At 39.2% G+C, this 18634-nt stretch overlaps 3 protein-coding genes across 3 annotated transcripts; 2 read left to right on the plus strand and 1 right to left on the minus strand.

Annotated features, from left to right (window-relative positions):
* The first annotated feature begins 192 nt into the window (after positions 1–192).
* On the plus strand, positions 193–3207 carry chmp2a (charged multivesicular body protein 2A). Its single transcript, XM_072668180.1, has 6 exons — positions 193–363; positions 1128–1295; positions 1388–1567; positions 1798–1928; positions 2014–2075; positions 2221–3207. The coding sequence occupies exons 2-6, from the start codon at positions 1128–1130 to the stop codon at positions 2340–2342; spliced, it is 663 nt and encodes a 220-aa protein (XP_072524281.1). The 5' UTR covers positions 193–363; the 3' UTR covers positions 2343–3207.
* A 561-nt stretch (positions 3208–3768) lies between these two features.
* Positions 3769–8194, minus strand: msl1b (MSL complex subunit 1b). Its single transcript, XM_072668155.1, has 9 exons — positions 7640–8194; positions 6771–7536; positions 6447–6643; positions 6046–6353; positions 5899–5963; positions 5727–5794; positions 5511–5638; positions 5301–5373; positions 3769–5200 (listed from the first exon to the last, which is right to left on the minus strand). The coding sequence occupies exons 2-9, from the start codon at positions 7419–7421 to the stop codon at positions 5110–5112; spliced, it is 1581 nt and encodes a 526-aa protein (XP_072524256.1). The 5' UTR covers positions 7422–7536; positions 7640–8194; the 3' UTR covers positions 3769–5109.
* Positions 8195–13997: 5803 nt separating this feature from the next.
* snf8 (SNF8 subunit of ESCRT-II) lies at positions 13998–18286 on the plus strand. The gene is made up of 8 exons (XM_072668176.1): positions 13998–14428; positions 16350–16400; positions 16539–16677; positions 16891–16995; positions 17371–17443; positions 17563–17704; positions 17794–17868; positions 17960–18286. The coding sequence occupies exons 1-8, from the start codon at positions 14375–14377 to the stop codon at positions 18095–18097; spliced, it is 777 nt and encodes a 258-aa protein (XP_072524277.1). The 5' UTR covers positions 13998–14374; the 3' UTR covers positions 18098–18286.
* Positions 18287–18634: the final 348 nt, after the last annotated feature.

Genomic DNA, 18634 nt, shown 5'->3' on the forward strand with positions numbered 1-18634 from the left:
CATAAATGATGTAAAATGGCTTTACTTCACACTTCATATGAACAGCTGTATATGATTTCAGCTGGTGTGGCTCAGGGTTCATCTGTAAGGTCTGTACAGTGAAGCTCCTGTGAGTCAAAGAGCTCAGAAAGTTAAAAAATGACGTCACCGGCTCGCCTCAGTCCCTGGACGTTTAAATGCTCTGACGTAAGAGCGTTCCATAGGAAGTGTGGAGATGCGGAAGAGGGAGCACCAGACCAGTAACCAGTAGACCAACCAGCGCTCCCAGTGAGCCAGAGACCGAGAAAACACTCACAGACCCGCCGCGACCCGAGACAGTTCACACTTATCTGGGGGATTTCACCAGCGAAGAGGAGAATTAAGGCGAGTGTTACATGAACGTGCCTCTGCTCGGGCTGAGGTGGTGTTAGCAGCTAGCTGGGGTTAGCTAGCTAGCCTGTTAGCAGCCTGTGTTGTTATCTTAGCCGCTAACCTGAGTTGAGGAAAGTGAAAGCCTATTTTAGTGCTCACAACATGTCAGATCAGTGCTTCACTCCCGCAGAAAGTTTTGTTTGTATTGGTAAAGTAGTTTTTATGCCACTGTCAGGTCAGAGTATCTTATTACCAGGGCTAAGCTGATCGCTTATTAGCAGTTGTTTTGGATGTTTTGGCAGCTAGTCTCGTGTAGCTGAGGCTTGATCATCATTTTGTAGTTTAGCTCGTTTAGATGGTCACTACAACTAACAACTTACAACTTTTATATTTGATGTATTTAATTTATATCATTTAATTTATTTAAAATGTGTAATCCATTAATTCGTGAATTAAAAACTCATGAAACAAATTAAAAACTTAGGTAGTTTTGTATTTAAAGGCTACTATTTAATAATATACTATTATGAAACTACACAGTCTACACAAACGATACAGTTGAGACAGTTCTCAAGTGTATTAAGGTGCGTTTCTGCCAAAGATGATGTCAACAGCACACCGTCATCTGACTCATTCTTTAACCTTGGTTATCATGTGACTACCCCAGAGTATTTTAGGCATGTTGTTCCCAATATGGATGTTATGTTATGTAATGTTGTGTACTCTGTTGTCAGAATTGAATAGCAACTCTCTCTTCTTTTTTGGCTCATCATTAGATGGAGTTCTTATTCGGGCGGAGAAAAACTCCAGAGGAGATGCTGAGACAGAACCAGAGAGCACTGAACAGAGCCATGAGAGATCTAGACAGAGAACGTCAGAGGCTGGAACAACAGGAAAAGAAAATCATAGCTGACATTAAGAAAATGGCCAAGCAAGGACAGATGGTAAGGAGGCCTTCACATTGTTATGATTCTAAACCATCAGCTCTCATGTCACTATGCATTAATGAGTAAATGTGATGTTTTCATTATTCCAGGACGCTGTTAAGATCATGGCAAAGGACTTGGTTCGCACTAGGCGATATGTTAAAAAGTTCATCATGATGAGAGCCAATATCCAAGCAGTTAGCCTCAAAATCCAGACCCTCAAGTCCAACAACAGCATGGCACAGGCAATGAAAGGAGTCACCAAAGCCATGGCTACAATGAACAGACAGGTCAGTCTGCATTTGCTTGTAAAGGGTGTAAACAGTTTAGATTTTCATGCCTGCTCAGTTCAGACAGTGATGCATACACAACGCCATTCTTGACCCTGGGCCTGGGACCAAAATATGGTGTGACAGAGAGATATGTGGTGTGATCATCAAGGACTAACTCAACAATCACAAATATACAAGGTTACAATTTTGATTCCAAGTATTCACTGAAAGCTGTTCCCTTCACACAGCTGAAGTTGCCACAAATTCAGAAGATCATGATGGAGTTTGAGCGCCAAAGTGAAATTATGGACATGAAGGAGGAGATGATGAATGATGCAATTGATGATGCAATGGGAGATGAGGATGATGAAGAAGAAAGGTGGGACTGTACAGAATTCTTTGGGCTTAAATGTGAATTTGCTTATCTGTTCCTGTCTTAACCTGTCTTTTGTTCTCTTTGATAGTGATGCTGTGGTCTCACAGGTGCTGGATGAGCTGGGTCTAAATCTTTCAGATGAACTCTCAAGTATGGCATCTACAAAAAAACTACACATCTTATAGCAGATAATTCTATCATCATTATTATTATTGTGTTTTTTGCTGCCTATGTTTTTTTTAATAAGTGATTTTAATGTGTGATGTGATGTGTGTGTCTGTGTGCTTTTAAACAGACCTGCCTTCTACCGGGGGGAGTCTTGCAGTCGCAACTGGGAAGAAAGCGGAGCCACAGCCGAGTCTGGCAGATGCAGACGCTGACCTGGAGGAAAGACTGAACAATCTCAGAAGAGACTGAGGGACAGGACTTTTGGTGAAGACATCAGAGCAGGAAGAAATGTACAAAGCTTTCTAACACCTTAATGAAAAGTTGAGTGATTAAAGCAGGGGATGGAGAAACACTGCAGAAATGGAATGCAGTGACATTTTGTGGCACAAGGCTTACTTGTGTGAAGGTTTTTTTTTCTGTTTCTCTTCCTTTTTTCTTTTTTTTTCTACTTTATATGTGCCGGTTGATGTTATTCTACCAAACAAATGCTCCAATCAAAGATGTGGTCTCTTGCATGTTTTCCAGGTCATTCATGCCATGCAGACCATACTTAAATAAAGAAAGCTTTTACTGGGAGGGGAAAAACCAGCAGTACCACAGGATCCTTGCTGGATGTTGCTGAGAGTAAAAACACTAAATAGTTTAATTATAAAAAAGGCCTACTGTCTGTAATCTATTTAGTCCAATAAATGTTCAATCTTTTATACAAATAGTGCACAATGGCGTTACTACAACTTTACATGTCTCATTTGTATAGTTGTGGTTTTATTTTAGAACAGTAAATCTTTCAAGCACTGTAGTTTATGTTTATCAGAAAGCTTAAACCTTTTCCTGGTACCAGGTTTACCAGGAAACACGTTTCCTACACTTCACATAAACTGTGTGTAATGGGCCGTCGGGTTTTACATGCCTAGAAGCAAAAGTTCTCTACTAGTTTCACTAGTTTTCCGTCAAAAGAAGAAATTTTATTGATGATGAAAGGGTTCAAACAATCTGATTTACAATTACGTGTGTATTATAGTATAGTATTTATCTAAAAGTAAATGAAACTGGTATGTTGTATTTTTCCCTTGGGGTTTTTTCTTCAATAAACATTTTTCACATTTAGCTGAGACTGATAAACTCCGATTAGTCATTTCTAGTGGAACAGTACAACCATGAATCATAATCCATGATCAGAACTGTGTTTAATCCAGTATTTGTGGTGTTAGTTCAGGATTAATGAGGCCTGTAGCATCCCAACACAAAGCTACATTATCTTGGATTAATCATAGGGTATATTTAGGGTAAGTGGGAAAGCCACATTCTTTAACTTTTACACACTTCCATACCTGAGGAATACGTCCACTCACTTGCATGGTCACCGTAGAAAGGGAGTAATATGCCTTAGGCTGTACTATTTCTTAGATTTTAAACATGCTTATAAAACCAGGGTTTAGTGTAGCTAAAGCATTACAGTGATGTGCCGGTTTTACAGATAGGGATTAGGCTTAGTCTTGGACTACATAAAATTCTGAATGGAGATTCTCTATTGGAAAGAAAAAGTCTATCACTAGACTTCATGGTCATGGACTAAGCCAGGCCCCTATGCTTTGACTAGTCTTGTCAGTCACAAACTCTACGAATCTCCTTCAATGTTATATTGAGTGAACAGATCACTGCACAAACCATGCAGTGGTTGTTCCAACTTTAACAGGCAAACAAGACAATCACCAATACCGTTTCATGAGGTTTTCATGAAAGCAAGACTTCACATAAATCAATGTTCACAATGTCCAAGAGTAAAAAAAACAAAACAAAAAAAGACAAATGCAGAAATAATAAGATTTGTATTTTTTGCAAAACAAATTTCTTCAGTTACTCTTTTCAACATTCTATCAATATATCATCTATACTGAACATACAACACAAACATAAATAATAAAAAAATAACATTTTCCCTTATATACATCCTACACGTATGAAGAAGCTAGACACAAAAATCTCAAATGTTTAAAAAGAAAAAAGAAAAGAAATTATGCGTGTGGTGAAAAATAAAAATCAAGTTACTATAGACTAAGCTGAGGCATGGCTTTGGATTTTCTACTGAAGTTTTGTTGTACGAGGCACAAAGTTTATCATGACCAAACGCTGACATGATGCTTGAAGATGTTCTTTTGGATGTGGACAAGATTTGGAGACAAAGGTAAAGTGGCAAAAGTTCCCAATTACAAGATCAGATAGGCATAAACAAGAATAGTGACTGACCACTTGCTTAACATTGAAAGATTACTGGATGTCCTCTCAGTCCACTTGCATAAACAGCTTTACAGATGTGCGGACCTCCAGTTGAAGCGTACAAAGAAGAACTACTGGATCTAAAACAAATCACACATTGCTTATGCAACTCTGAACTTGTGAAGTTAACAGTTTGTTGTTATTTTTTTTATGGAACTTCTACTGCACTTACAAAAATGGAAACTTCTCACCATATGATGCTTTGACTTAAGACAACCATGCATTCTAAAGTTAAGAGAAATTAAGGATTTAAGTCTTAAGCCTTTGAATCATCACTTGAGATTTCCGATTCACACGTTTCACTAAACCTTTCAGCACAGCCTGATATTCAAAAATCCACTGAGGCATTACATGCAAAATATGCATCAGATGTCCACAAGGTAATGCACATGAAACTTGCTTAAAGCAGTGCCTGCATACCATCATTAATGTAAAAATAGACAGAGCAGGACCAGAACTATTTTATACGGCAATCAATCAAGGCTGAACACTAGACATATTTTTTAAAGAAAATTACAGGGCATTCAGCGGATAGGTTTATCCTAATGATTAACAATATAAATAAATCTTGCTCCACTGTCATCCTCTCTTATTGTCACATGGTTCTCTTATTGCCATTTAATTATGAATCCACACAAACCCATGGAACTCATCAAGTATTCTGTAGCCTTAAAAAGGGCCACCTCTTTCTCTCTGCAGCATTCAACTTGGATATGTACGCAATCTCAAGGAGACTGGCTTATTTCCGGCAGGTCCTGTGAGGAGTCTGTTTTTTCTGATTCTCTATACGGCAACGACTTCTTTCATCAAGCCATGGCAACTCAAAGTTCCTGTGTGGTTGTGCAAGAGAGAGAGAAAAATCATACACCCACCAAACTCCAAAACAAGCAGATCTTAAAGATTTAAACCATCTAAACACAAGGTACTTACTGTGGAGTGATTTTGGGCAAAGGCCGACCAAAGGCCACAACAGGGAGAAAGGGGGTGATGATAATCGACTCCACTGTGGACAAAAATAACCATTAAAACACACATAATAAAAAAGGAAGTCTAGTTTTTTGTATTCAGAATGCAATGTAAGACGATGCAATTTACTGCCAGAACTATTCCAAAAGATTCCAAATAAAGTACAGAACATACCATCATCAATTTCAGGATAAAACGACGACAGCTCTGGCTCACTCTCCTGAACATTTATCTTTCTCTTCTCCATGCGCTGTTGCAGCCTCTGTAGCATACGCTGCTCCCGTATCCTCTGAATGTCCCATCTACAGTGAGAAAAAAGGCCAGTCAGCAGGAAAAAGAAGGATTATCTGGAAAGTAAGACTTTCAGACACCCGTTACACATACACCTACCTTTTCCTTCTCTTCTCATCTAGCTCTAGCTTTGCATGGCGTTTCAGGAAGACCCCGTCCTCAAGACTCTGCAGGTAGCAGAAAACAGTTATATATGTTTGGGAATTTGGTTCTTGCATGTGTGGAACAGCAACAAAGTAAAGAAAATGCACAAATTAAGACATTTCCTCACCTCAGGGACATCCAAAGCATCTTCGTCCATCAAAGGCTCCATGCTGTTTTCCCTCCATGATGGGACTGCGTTTACAAGACAGAAGACATTTCATGACATATGAACATGCCTGTAATTAAAGCTAATGTCTGTATTCAAAGCACTTACTGGCAACATCCTCCTCTTTCTTGGGCGACGATTCACGCAAAGGTGAGACAGGAGGTTGGTGCCAACAGCACAAGTACATTTCTGTCGTTGTCATGTACGGCAAGTCTTCATGTTCACAGTTATCTTCTCCTTCGGAGAGGGCCTCCGTCTGTCCTGACGACTTCCCCAGTCCCGCTTTCTCTGGGGTCTCCTTGTTTCGCAGGTCCCTGTGACATGGTGAAGCTCCTCCAGGGTCTGATTTCTGGGGCGTTAATCTGGAAGCCTTTCCCTGTGACCTCTGTATCTTGGAATCTATGAAACCAAATTTCCTAAAGAACAAAATGAAAATATGCACCTTCAATACTACTGAAGTAAACACGAGTGGATACGACATACACAGGGTAAACATCTAAATGTGTTACCTCTTTTGCACCTTGCTGCCTCGACTAAAAGAAGAGCCCTTAGCGCTGGGGGTCTGAGGACTGTCCCCCACATCAGAATCCCAGAAGTCATCTGTGTCTGGGACCCATCGCTCCAGTGGCTGGAACAGGCGCTTATCACGTGGTTCCTTGCTCATCAGCTGTAGGCGCCGCTCCATTCGCTCAATGCGAGCCAGCAGCTGTAGGAAGACAAGCCACTTTTAAGACAAGGTCATTTCATAAGCTTGAAAAGTCCTGAACTTCACAGGCAAGGGTATCGTCAAGAAAAGACTAGTTCCAGCTCATCTTACAACCCCCTTTGCATACCGTGTCTCTGTCTGCTTTAAGTTCATCTATTTCCTTGTCCTTGGACTGAAGCTGTTGCTGCTGCTGCTCGATCAGGTCCAGCTGAAGCAGAAGGAGCTGCCGGAGACAACTGGCCTGTGCACTGGGGTGGCCAGGGGTCTTCTTTATGTTCTTTCGTTTACCCTCCGTGTGTTCATGAGACGCCCCCATACTGTCCAACCCCTTTGCACTGTCCTCCCCACCAGAATCCCTGGAATTGTGAGAATTCATTGAAACAAATTCTGCTTTGTTGTCCATAGCGTTGGTCTGTCCGAGTGGAGTTTTACTTTTAACAGGGGTCCCTTCGCCCCCCATTTGTTTGGCTTGAGATGCAAGGGTCTCTGCGCTCTCAGAGCTGGCTCCAGGAGGAACAGCTACCGCTTTGTTCTGCCCTATCGGCAGGAACGGCCGAGTCTCCTTCCCAACGAGGTTCTTGTCCAGGTTTCTGGAAGTAATGAAGTGCTGTCCGGCGCTGCTGAGGGCAGCGCCAAGCGGATCATGTGTTTCAGTCACGAAAGTGTACGAATTTCTCGGGACACCGACAGTGTGCCCCGAGGCTCCTCTCGACAGATAGAAATTGTTGGATTCTGAGCGCAGTCCCACGTTAGATATGGACTCCGAGCGCATATTCATGGCGAGAACAACAAGCTACAGAATGAACCATAGCTCCAATGGCGGTGATAGCATGGCAGCCTGCGACGTCGAACCAGCGAAGACCACGCAAGTCAACGGCGCCGGTGTTTCTAACCTGCAGTTGAAATAAACAGCGTTTAGTTAGTTTTCCACACGAGCCAGCAATGTAGGTACCAAGTGTAAAAATACAATCTACAAGCCACGGCGTCCAATCTCACCTGGACCAGCCTGGGAACAAAGTTGGAAATCCTTCATGATGCTGCTGAACACCGCCTTCGCAGGCTAGCTAGCCAGCTAGCTAATTAGCTAGCCTGCTAACTCAGTTAGCGAGCTAGCTATTTAACACCGTCTACAAGACAAGCCTTCGCAGACCAACCAGGTTTCCGAAGAATAAAGCCAAACACGCAAATCAGTGTTATTCTCTGGTTCAGCAGCAATTCTGCACTTCGCTAAGTGCCCGGTGTAGCTACTCAGCACTCGCCTCCATTTTGATCCGCAGTGCTGGACCTGCTGGCGGCTTCAGCCCGAGGAGAGGGAAAACAACAACAGTCTCTTTCTCCTCCGCTGCCCTCAAACCCGCTCAGTTACGAGAGTCTGTGTAACGCCGGCGTGGAAACGTCCCCGTTTACTCCAAACGTCTTCCCTTCACAGGAGCCAAGTCCCATCGAAAGTGCTCCTATACTCCACTTTTATTAGTGTCCCCCATTTTCTAGCGTGATCTTCAGCACCATGTTGAGCGCACAGTCGGTTTAAACGCCGCACACTGCGCATGCGCCACCGAAGGACGTGTTTACAAAACGTCGTAGGTGGAGTTTCAGTAAAGGCGCCATTGAAGGACAGAAGAAAGGCCCAAATCCAGCGTTTAATGAAGTTTAATGTGCTCCTAATGACTAAAAACACAAGTCGTAAACACGGGTTTTAATAACCACGTTATCTGCACGTTAAAGCACTAAACAGTTGATATTGAAAACGTTACAACAGTACAAAAACAAACCAATTTATTCGTAATGTTTAGATATTCTTTATATTTAAGGTGTAAACAAAGTAATTCTGTGAAGTGATTTACTGTGAAATGGTTTATTGTGTAGAAAAGTGTTGGCTTGCTTTGCAGTGGTGGTGATCGGGACCAGGGGACACAGTGTCTACAACACTTAGCTGCAGCCATAGCCATTTATTTACTTTCCAAAATCACCAGTGAAATACTATAAAATATATTTACATTTCTTCATTCAAAACTGTCATAAAAGGGCACGTATTTCATTTAGCCTTCATTTAACTGTGATCTAGCTTTTAGAGGCATTGAATGGTTCAGATGTCTGGCTCTAATCACCACCACAGTAAATCTCTCTGATTCCTCATGTTTCTGCATGACAGTGTTTCACATCTTGACCATTAGGAAGGGCAGGTTATGCAAACTGCAAAGCTTCATAAATAGTCTGGCTCCTCAAATATTGCCCAGCAATCAGCAGCCACAGACTCCTCTAATCAGCTGTGTAGCACTTTTAAAAACAAGAAGAATTGATGGAAGGAGAACGCTGTTACGAGATAGCACAGGTAGCTGTTTCCTCAGCTTCTGATGTAATTAAGACGTGCCAGTTAACAGGAGTAGAGGGGGTCAAGATGAGGTCTGAAAGTAAAAAAAAAAATTACAGAGAGAATGTTTATGGGATTGCTAAAAGAAAAGGCACTATTTGACTGCAAAAGACCTTCAGACAGACGATGCAGACTCTGGAGTGGAGGTGCACTGGTTTACTGTGCAGTGACACCTGCACAGATATGACCTTCATGAAGGAAGCCTTTCAGCAGGAAACCTTTCCTGCATCCTCACCACAAGATTCAGCATCTGAACCATTGAAACAAGTGTGATGTGTTTTGGAAACAATTCCGGTGGACTGATAAAGTTAAAGTTACAAAATATTTTGGGCAGGGGTGCCCAAATATTTTGGATGTATTAGCAGCAATGTTGTGCCTTTAGTTGGGATATGTTGCCTTTTTCTAATATTAACAGAAACCCTAAGAACAGGTCTTTACTATGTGCGACAACACATGTGCAATTAAGAGTCATTTGCAATAACCTGTAAATAGTATTGTTATTGCTTTTTTAATTCTTATTTATATCGTGTATATAGTGTAAATTATTTATCTTTAGAAAAGAAAACTCATATCCAAGGCCTCAGAGCCAGAACACAGTCAGAAAGTATATCAACATAATAATATTCATTTTCACAATCATTCTGCATCTTATGTTGGCAGACATTAAGCAGATAAGCTCTATTACCTGGTCAAAGCTGTGCAGGCTTTCCATCCCATTCACAGCTTAATGACCATTTCAGCTCAGAAATCTCAGATTAAAATGACCAATTTTTCCAAAGCAAACTAAACAGACGTCCTTTAGCGGTTCAACTTTCTAAGAACAGAAGCTGCAAATGGAGGAAAGACTTGTGAGAACATAATCTTATCAGTATTTACACCTGCATAATCACTAAAGTAATTGCTTTAATGATGCGGCAATAAGTAATTTTTCCAGAGGTCATTCAGTTTTAACGTATAAAAGGCGACTTCAGTTCAGTGTAAGGCATTCAACCATTTTCCAAGTCATCGTTGCTACAGAACCAGAACCGGGTAAGCTCATTTTATTGCATGCTAAAATGATTGTACTATAGCGTGTATATGTGTGTAAATGCCTTATTTTAATCTGAATTACAGGTTGTGAAAATTGTGAAGATGAAGGTCGAGATGATTGCGCTGATTTTCCTTTGCTTGGGTGGTGTGCTGGTAGTCTCTGCAAGAGCTGTCGACAACAGGCAAGACAACCATGTGTACTTATTTATTTATGTACACTTAAAAAGGGGGGCTTATTCAAGGGTTCTTTAGTAAAAGGAGCGATTCTGTATATAACCATAAAACATAATTTAGATGGTTCTTTACAGAATTCTTAAATACCAAACAGGTTTGGTATTTAAAAGAGCCCCATTTCTTTAAAACAGACTTTTTTCATGCTAAAGTGTGAGAATCTGTACATACCCACAAAATTGTATTATCACAACACTTCAGTTTCTACAGCAATTTCTTTCCATTAAAATACTTAACAAATGCTTTTATTTGGTAAGCAGACAAACAGTGAAAACATTTGCATTCTTAATGGTGATTTGTTAATTTTTTTATATAAGGAAAGCCTCTTCTAGACGCTTCTTTATGGTATAAAACTAATATTAAGTGTCAAACAAGCCTTTTTCAGTACTTTAATACCATTAGCTAAGTTTCACCTAATTACTTAAGTAACCTAATTAACTTAATTAATTAAGTTACCTAATTTGTTTTCATATAATAAAATTATAATTCGTTATATTACCATTTCTGATTCCTGCTAATGAGGGGACCAATCCCCATTCTCCAGTATGCAGGCCAAATGTGTAATCCACTATGCTATCTAACTTTAAGAGAAGTAGCTGGTTTTCTGAGGAATAAATAAACACTTTTGTAAGGTTTATGTGCCACTAACAGCCCAGCAGATGATGGCCAACACGTAAGCCGCCGCTACGCCGAATCCACTATCGCCAGTGATATCAGTAAAATAATGGACTCCATGGTACAGAAGAACTTTGTGAACTTTCTGTTAAACCAGAGAGAGAAGAAGAGCATGTAAGTGTGAAGACATGATCATAGTTAGAGCATTGTTCCTTGTAATATTAAAAAAGAATTAACTATCATAATTTACTGTATTTTGCGGAAGGCCTACCACTATGCCCGAAGATCCAGAAATTCACATTTTCAATGATCTTCTGAAGAAGGATTTCACTATGTGGGTCCATAGCAAAGGAGACAGATCTAAGTAAGTGTAGCTGATCATGATCATACTGGAGAAGAAGTAAATGTTTTAAAACTCTGCTATAATCCCCTGTTCTGTCCCACAGGAGCCATTAAGAGTTCAGTAAGACATGGCGAGCAGTGACTCCGCTTCAAGTTTATGTTCTTGAAAAATATGACTCTCAGAATTTCAATAAAAGCATATTTTAAAATCACACCTCTGTGTATGGATGTTGCTTTTCGGTGAAGCAATAATCAGCTTGATTTATAATCCATATATCATTTAAAAGGATCAAATAAATTTCAGCTGTTTCATATGCAAGTTATTTTTTATGTTTTATATACATAAAGGCACCAAAAACATTTCTTTGCAATGTTGTTAAAGAAGAACCACGTTTCAATGCAACTTAAGCCTACATCCAAGCCAAGAACCCCTCAGGAACCTTTATTAGAATTAATTGATTCATAAGGGTGGATTCTTTCTTCTCATAGGCAAAAAGCACTCAAACTGTATTACTCCATACTCTCAGAAAAGGTGCTTCTTCTAGCTTGATCAGACTGGGTCATAAGAAAACTAGAAAAGCTCCCACCAACACAGCGGATACTTGGATGAAGGATTTACAGAGAAAAAGACTGCAGATATTCTGCTCTGACAGCTCTTTCCACTAAAGTCTCCATGTGAAGTTGGAGGAATCACTTATAATTCCAAAAACCCTAATAAACACCTCTGTCTCCAAAAGAGTATCGCTTTAAATATGGTAAGATGAAAAAAAAACATGTCTATGTCCACATGTCTATGGTTCTCATTTATGTTTATATCTGTCACACTGTACTGGAATATTTTTAAAACTGCACTTCATAATGTTTGGGGCACTTTTTTTTGCTTCTGTATTGCAATCTCAGATGTGTACACCATCCACAATTCATTCAAATTTAAACAAAGAGTATTTTATACATGTAGTTTTGCTGCATATAAATGACAGCATTAGATATATATAAACATTTTATTTAGACATCACCAGGTGTTTTAGGATGTGCCAGTTAGTGTGCTGACTGGTTTAGGATGTGTCAGTTAGTGTGCCGACTGGTTTAGGATGTGTCAGTTAGTGTGCTGGCTGTTTTAGGATGTGTCAGTTAGTGTGCTGACTGGTTTAGGATGTGTCAGTTAGTGTGCTGACTGGTTTAGGATGTGTCAGTTAGTGTGCTGGCTGGTTTAGGATGTGTCAGTTAGTGTGCTGACTGGTTTAGGATGTGTCAGTTAGTGTGCTGGCTGGTTTAGGATGTGTCAGTTAGTGTGCTGGCTGTTTTAGGATGTGTCAGTTAGTGTGCTGACTGGTTTAGGATTTGTCAGTTAGTGTGCTGACTGGTTTAGGATGTGTCAGTTAGTGTGCTGACTGGTTTAGGATGTGTCAGTTAGTGTGCCGGCTGTTTTAGGGTGTGCCAGTTAGTGTGCTGACTGGTTTAGGATGTGTCAGTTAGTGTGCTGAGCGGTTTAGGATGTGCCAGTTAGTGTGCTGGCCGTTTTAGGATTTGTCAGTTAGTGTGCCGGCTGTTTTAGGGTGTGCCAGTTAGTGTGCTGACTGGTTTAGGATGTGCCAGTTATTGTGCCGACTGGTTTAGGATGTGTCAGTTAGTGTGCCGGCTGTTTTAGGGTGTGTCAGTTAGTGTGCCGGCTGGTTTAGGGTGTGTCAGTTAGTGTGCTGACTGGTTTAGGGTGTGTCAGTTAGTGTGCTGGCTGTTTTAAGGTGTGTCAGTTAGTGTGAAGAGACAAAAAAGTGCTATAGCTGCTGGTTTCATAGTTTTAATAGTTTTTAAACTTTTTTTTGGAATAAAATCTTTTATTACTGACTATGAGTCGGTGGTGATTCAATCCACACTTTCACCAACATGTTTCAGAGAGGAAAGAGGCAGTTATCGTTCAGTGAACTTAAAAACGCACCGTGCACAGACCGCACCAGAGGTGTGAAAACACAAGATGCGTAAAACCCCCCCAGAGAGAGCCTGGACTAAATACAGCCAAGATCCGCAGAGCCGGAAACACAAACACGTGACTATTCTTCACTCTCAGGTGTAGATGAGTTACATCAGATCGTATTAATCTGATTACTGGATCTGGACCCTGTCACCCTGGACAATTCAGCACGTGGGACCTTTTTTTTTGTTTTTTTTTGGGGGGGGGGGTTTGTCCGCTAACACCGCTGTTAGTTTTATGTGAACAGATTTTATTCGACATTTAAAAGTGCACTTTTATAACGTCGCAGTGTGCTAAATCTGGAAAGCACACTCCTGCACATCACTAAAGGTCCCCTGACTTCTGGACACACGCGCGCTTCACTGTTTATACATGACGTCATCAGCGCACATTTGACGCGGTAACTTTAAGACCAAAAAAAGTGCGGAAATGTTTGATAAGACACTTTTTGCAGGGAGGGAGTTTTGTTTTAGCGGCTTCTTTGACTTTTTTACAATCTTGTTTCACGCATATTCCAGCTCCGGACCTACAATCCTTACATCCAAACCTTGTATCTCAATTTTTTTTTATTTTATTTTTGTTTATTTTTCGTTTTTCACTTCTCTGACATCATTTGAATCTAGAAGTTGTTCTTTGCACTGTATCATTTTTTAGTTTCAGCTACGATGTGTAAATTGGGGCAATAAGCAGTTCTCTGTGTTGTCTCTGGTTTGGACTCTCGCGCTCTGCCTGTAGAGCTCCAGCGTGTGTATTTCCGGTAGGTGGCGGTAGCAGCAGTCGTGCAGCGTTCACTCCTCCCTAAAGTCCGCAAAGAAGAGCCGTTTACTTTTCATGACTGCGGAAAAACATTAGAGCCGAAAGATAAACAGATACCACAACACGACCGAAAACAGAGAGGACAGAGCTCTCAGTCTCTTTCATCCGCATCGTTCGTTTAGACGTTGCCTCCGTGCTGCTGACACTGCAGGCTGACAGTGTGTGTGTCGTGTGGGGTGAGGGGCTTAGCTGCCTGGCTAGCTGAGCTCCGTCTGTTTTCCTCTGAAAGCTCCTGGACTAAAGTCATTAGATGTTAACCTGAGTGACTCGGGACACACCGGCAGCCTCTCTACTGACCTGTGAAACAGCCGCAGGTGGATTCGGTCAGGTATCTGGACAGGCGGCTCTGCGGGGCAGCATGCACAGAAGAGGAGTCGGGGCGGGGGCGATCGCCAAGAAGAAACTCGCCGAGGTATTTACCTCAGATTGCAGGAGGTTTATTGACCTGTCAGAAAGACTGTCTGTTTAGCCTGGGTTTCATATCAGGACTTAATGGAGCTCCTGAAGTATAAGAGTAAGAAAATGTATTTAGAGACAGAATTCCCTTGGTTTAATACATCGTTTCCTCCATTTAGCTAATCGTTCCCTTATAGTAATAAATCGTTCCCTTAGTTTAATTAATCGTTCCCTTGGTTTAATATATTATTTCTATGATTTAATAAATCGTTCCCTTGATTTAATATTTTATTTCTATGATTTAATTAATCGTTCCCTTGATTTAATATATTATTTCTATGATTTAATAAATCGTTCCCTTGATTTAATATTTTATTTCTATGATTTAATAAATCGTTCCCTTGATTTAATATTTTATTTCTATGATTTAATAAATCGTTCCCTTGATTTAATATTTTATTTCTATGATTTAATAAATTGTTCCCTTGATTTAATATATTATTTCTGTGATTTAATAAATCGTTCCCTTGATTTAATATATTATTTCTGATTTAATAAATCGTTCCCTTGATTTAATATTTTATTTCTATGATTTAATTAATCGTTCCCTTGATTTAATATATTATTTCTGATTTAATAAATCGTTCCCTTGATTTAATATTTTATTTCTATGATTTAATAAATCGTTCCCTTGATTTAATATTTTATTTCTATGATTTAATTAATCGTTCCCTTGATTTAATATTTTATTTCTATGATTTAATAAATCGTTCCCTTGATTTAATATATTATTTCTGATTTAATAAATCGTTCCCTTGATTTAATATTTTATTTCTATGATTTAATAAATCGTTCCCTTGATTTAATATTTTATTTCTATGATTTAATAAATTGTTCCCTTGATTTAATATATTATTTCTGTGATTTAATAAATCGTTCCCTTGATTTAATATATTATTTCTATGATTTAATTAATCGTTCCCTTGATTTAATATATTATTTCTGATTTAATTAATCGTTCCCTTGATTTAATATATTATTTCTATGATTTAATAAACTGTTCCCTTGATTTAATATATTATTTCTGTGATTTAATAAATCCTTCCCTTGATTTAATATATTATTTCTATGATTTAATAAACTGTTCCCTTGATTTAATATATTATTTCTGTGTTTTAATAAATCGTTCCCTGCGTTTATAAATAGTTATCTCAGTTTAATAAGTCGTTACCTCATTTTTTTCAGTTTACAGGGATGGTGTAGTTAAACTGGGGGAACTGAATCTCCTAATGCTGCATTGTGTCCTATCTTGATACTTTCGGGGCTCTATTGGGAATTTAAGCCAACAAAAACATAGTGGTACTAAAGTACCAAAATTTGTCAAAAATATTAATTTTAAGTTTTTCCTGTAAGGAAATGTTTCAGCATTGCAGAATTGAGTTTTCGTAGCTTTTCACCACTTTTTCACCACTACTATGAATAAAACTGCCAAATGTTGTAGCTAGGCTAATTCAGTTTTCCTATCATTCAACCTGATATCCACAAACTGTGAGCTAAATATAGGAATGGACAAAGATCTTGAAGTCATGTAGACATCAGACAGATGTTTAAAGATTTGGCCTTTATTTCAAACCAGTTAGAAAACCCAGTGTTATCCTGAAGAAGGAGTCTTTGGGTGAGGCTGGGGTACTGTGCTTAAAAGCTGCACTGAAGCGCTTTGTCTTCATTTTACTGAAATTGTAAACCTACAGAAATAAACAGTCCAACTGTAATTCAGGTAGATTAGCGTCAGCAGATATGTGCATGAAAAATGTCAGCATTGGCCCACAATTCCCATATCTGTTCATTTCTACTGCCAAGCTAAAACATCTTGCTGCATTCACATGGTATTCATAAAGGTCAAATCGATTCACACATTATTATTTTTATTATTTTAGGCCAAGTACAAAGAAAGAGGTACAGTCCTGGCTGAAGATCAGATTGTACAGGTAAATATTAAGTGTGTTCTGCTCCATAATCTCCATAAGAAACGGTAACACACCAGTTAATGAACTGAGATTGTACATTGGTACCCTGTATAGGATTGCAGTAATGCTAAATTAGGATGGGATCCTTTTTCTTTGTAGATGTCTAAACAGTTAGAAACGTTCAAAACCCATCTGGAAGAATTTGCCAGCAAACACAAGCAAGAGATTCGAAAGAGCTCACAGTTCAGAGTCCAGTTCCAAGAAATGTGTGCTACAATAGGAGTCGACCCTCTGGCATGTAAGTACTCCTGTTAGAATCACATCTTTTGGTTTAATGCAGGATTAAATTACACTAATAGAAAATATTCATTTTGAAATTTAAATTGTTTATAACACATTGTAAATCATAAGTCACTCTGGTCTAAGCCTTTTTAAGTGAACTTACTTGTACACTTTCTTGTATCATACAATACTTACTGAGTTTTTCTGGCCTTATTTGTGGCACAAACAGCTGGTAAAGGATTTTGGTCTGAGATGCTTGGAGTTGGAGATTTCTATTATGAGCTTGGTGTGCAAATCATTGAAGTCTGTCTTGCTCTAAAACACAGAAATGGCGGTGAGTGATGTTTTATCGTATCGTGATACATTTTGTTATTGTGATTCACAAGATGCTTTTGTAAGTGATGATATTGTCACAGCTTAAAGAACACTGATTAACTGCACATTTTATTGTAAACACTGTAATTAAGCTGCTTTAATAGGATGAGTTGCAGCAGATGTGAAATATAAATCCCTGTACTCAGTCTGGAAGAGTGTCTGAATAGAAAGAAAAATGAGTCTGACCCTACTGATGTATTTAGTCTGTGGTTACATGCATTGTGAAAAATATTGTGTATTGTGAAAATGTCTTTAAATATTGTGATATAATATTTAATTATATGTCTCAGCCCTATGTACAAGTTTTTTTTCTTTTCATTTTTCCTTCCAATAGGTCTCATAACACTCGACGAACTTCACCAGCGTGTGTTGAAGGGAAGAGGGAAGTTTGCTCAGGATGTGAGCCAGTGAGTGTTTTTGCTCAGTTTTTACCTCAGAGTTTTACCTCATTGCAAGAAGAATTTAAGGGGAAAAAACATTTTAGAAGTTCTGCTGTACAAATCTTGATGTTCTTTAAACTCACCAGAGATGATTTGGTACGGGCCATCAAAAAGCTCAAGGCGATGGGGAATGGCTTTGGAATGATCCCTGTTGGAGGCTCCTATTTAGTCCAGTCAGTCCCCGCTGAGCTCAATATGGACCACACTGTCGTTCTTCAGCTGGCTGAGGTAATCCATGTTTAAAAACGAAAAGTGGCACTGAACTGTTATACCTAGTTCTTTTAGGTTTTGTGCAAAATCCTGTATTTTCCTTACAGAAAAAGGGCTACGTAACAGTGAGTGAGATCAGAGACAGCCTGAAGTGGGAGAAAGAACGGGCGTGTCATGTACTTGTGAGTGTTGACAAAAAGCAGCACAAATTGTGTGGATGTTTGGTAAGACACATCGGGAACACTTTAAAACTGTGACTTTTCCTTTGTTCAGGACCACCTGCTGAAAGAGGGTCTGGCATGGTTGGATTCCCAAGCTGCAGGGGAGCCACAATACTGGCTGCCCGCCCTGTTCTCTGAACTTTCCTCTCGCGACGTCACACCTGAGGAGGCTAACCAAATGACACCGTGACGAGAAGTAATGATTTTGTAAAACCTGAGCAATCAGTGACAGTAACGTTTTCAACTAGGTTGAAAACTACCCATAAAAGTGCTGAAATCACAAAGTTGTGAGGGCTTCCTTAATGTGTGATGCAGAAAAAGAGCTGGGAGATTGACTGTTGACTTGAAATGCATAATAAAAGCATTTATTTTCTCTAAATGTGCATGTTTCTCAACATGTGTGTTTTTTTAAGTAATTCCTAATTTATAAATGTTGCCTTGGTTCAATAAAATACTCATGTTCCACAGATTGTTTTAAACTGTGTAATAAAAACCTGTTTTTATTTATTTCATTTATTTTATTTTAATTTTGTTTGGCTACCTGTTTTTATATTTATGTTGATTCGGTCATACAGTTCTTTTCTAATTTAAACTACTTGTATGTCTTTGGGCCCTATTTTAGGGATCTTTAGGTGAGCTGTCAACAGCTCAATTTAGGGAGTGTGAGTGTGTCTTTGCAATCATAACAATGGAAAAGTATGTCTTGCATGGCTTGAAACACACAAAA

The sequence above is a fragment of the Salminus brasiliensis genome, chromosome 22 (assembly GCF_030463535.1).
Source record: "Salminus brasiliensis chromosome 22, fSalBra1.hap2, whole genome shotgun sequence".
NCBI classification, from domain to species: domain Eukaryota; kingdom Metazoa; phylum Chordata; class Actinopteri; order Characiformes; family Bryconidae; genus Salminus; species Salminus brasiliensis.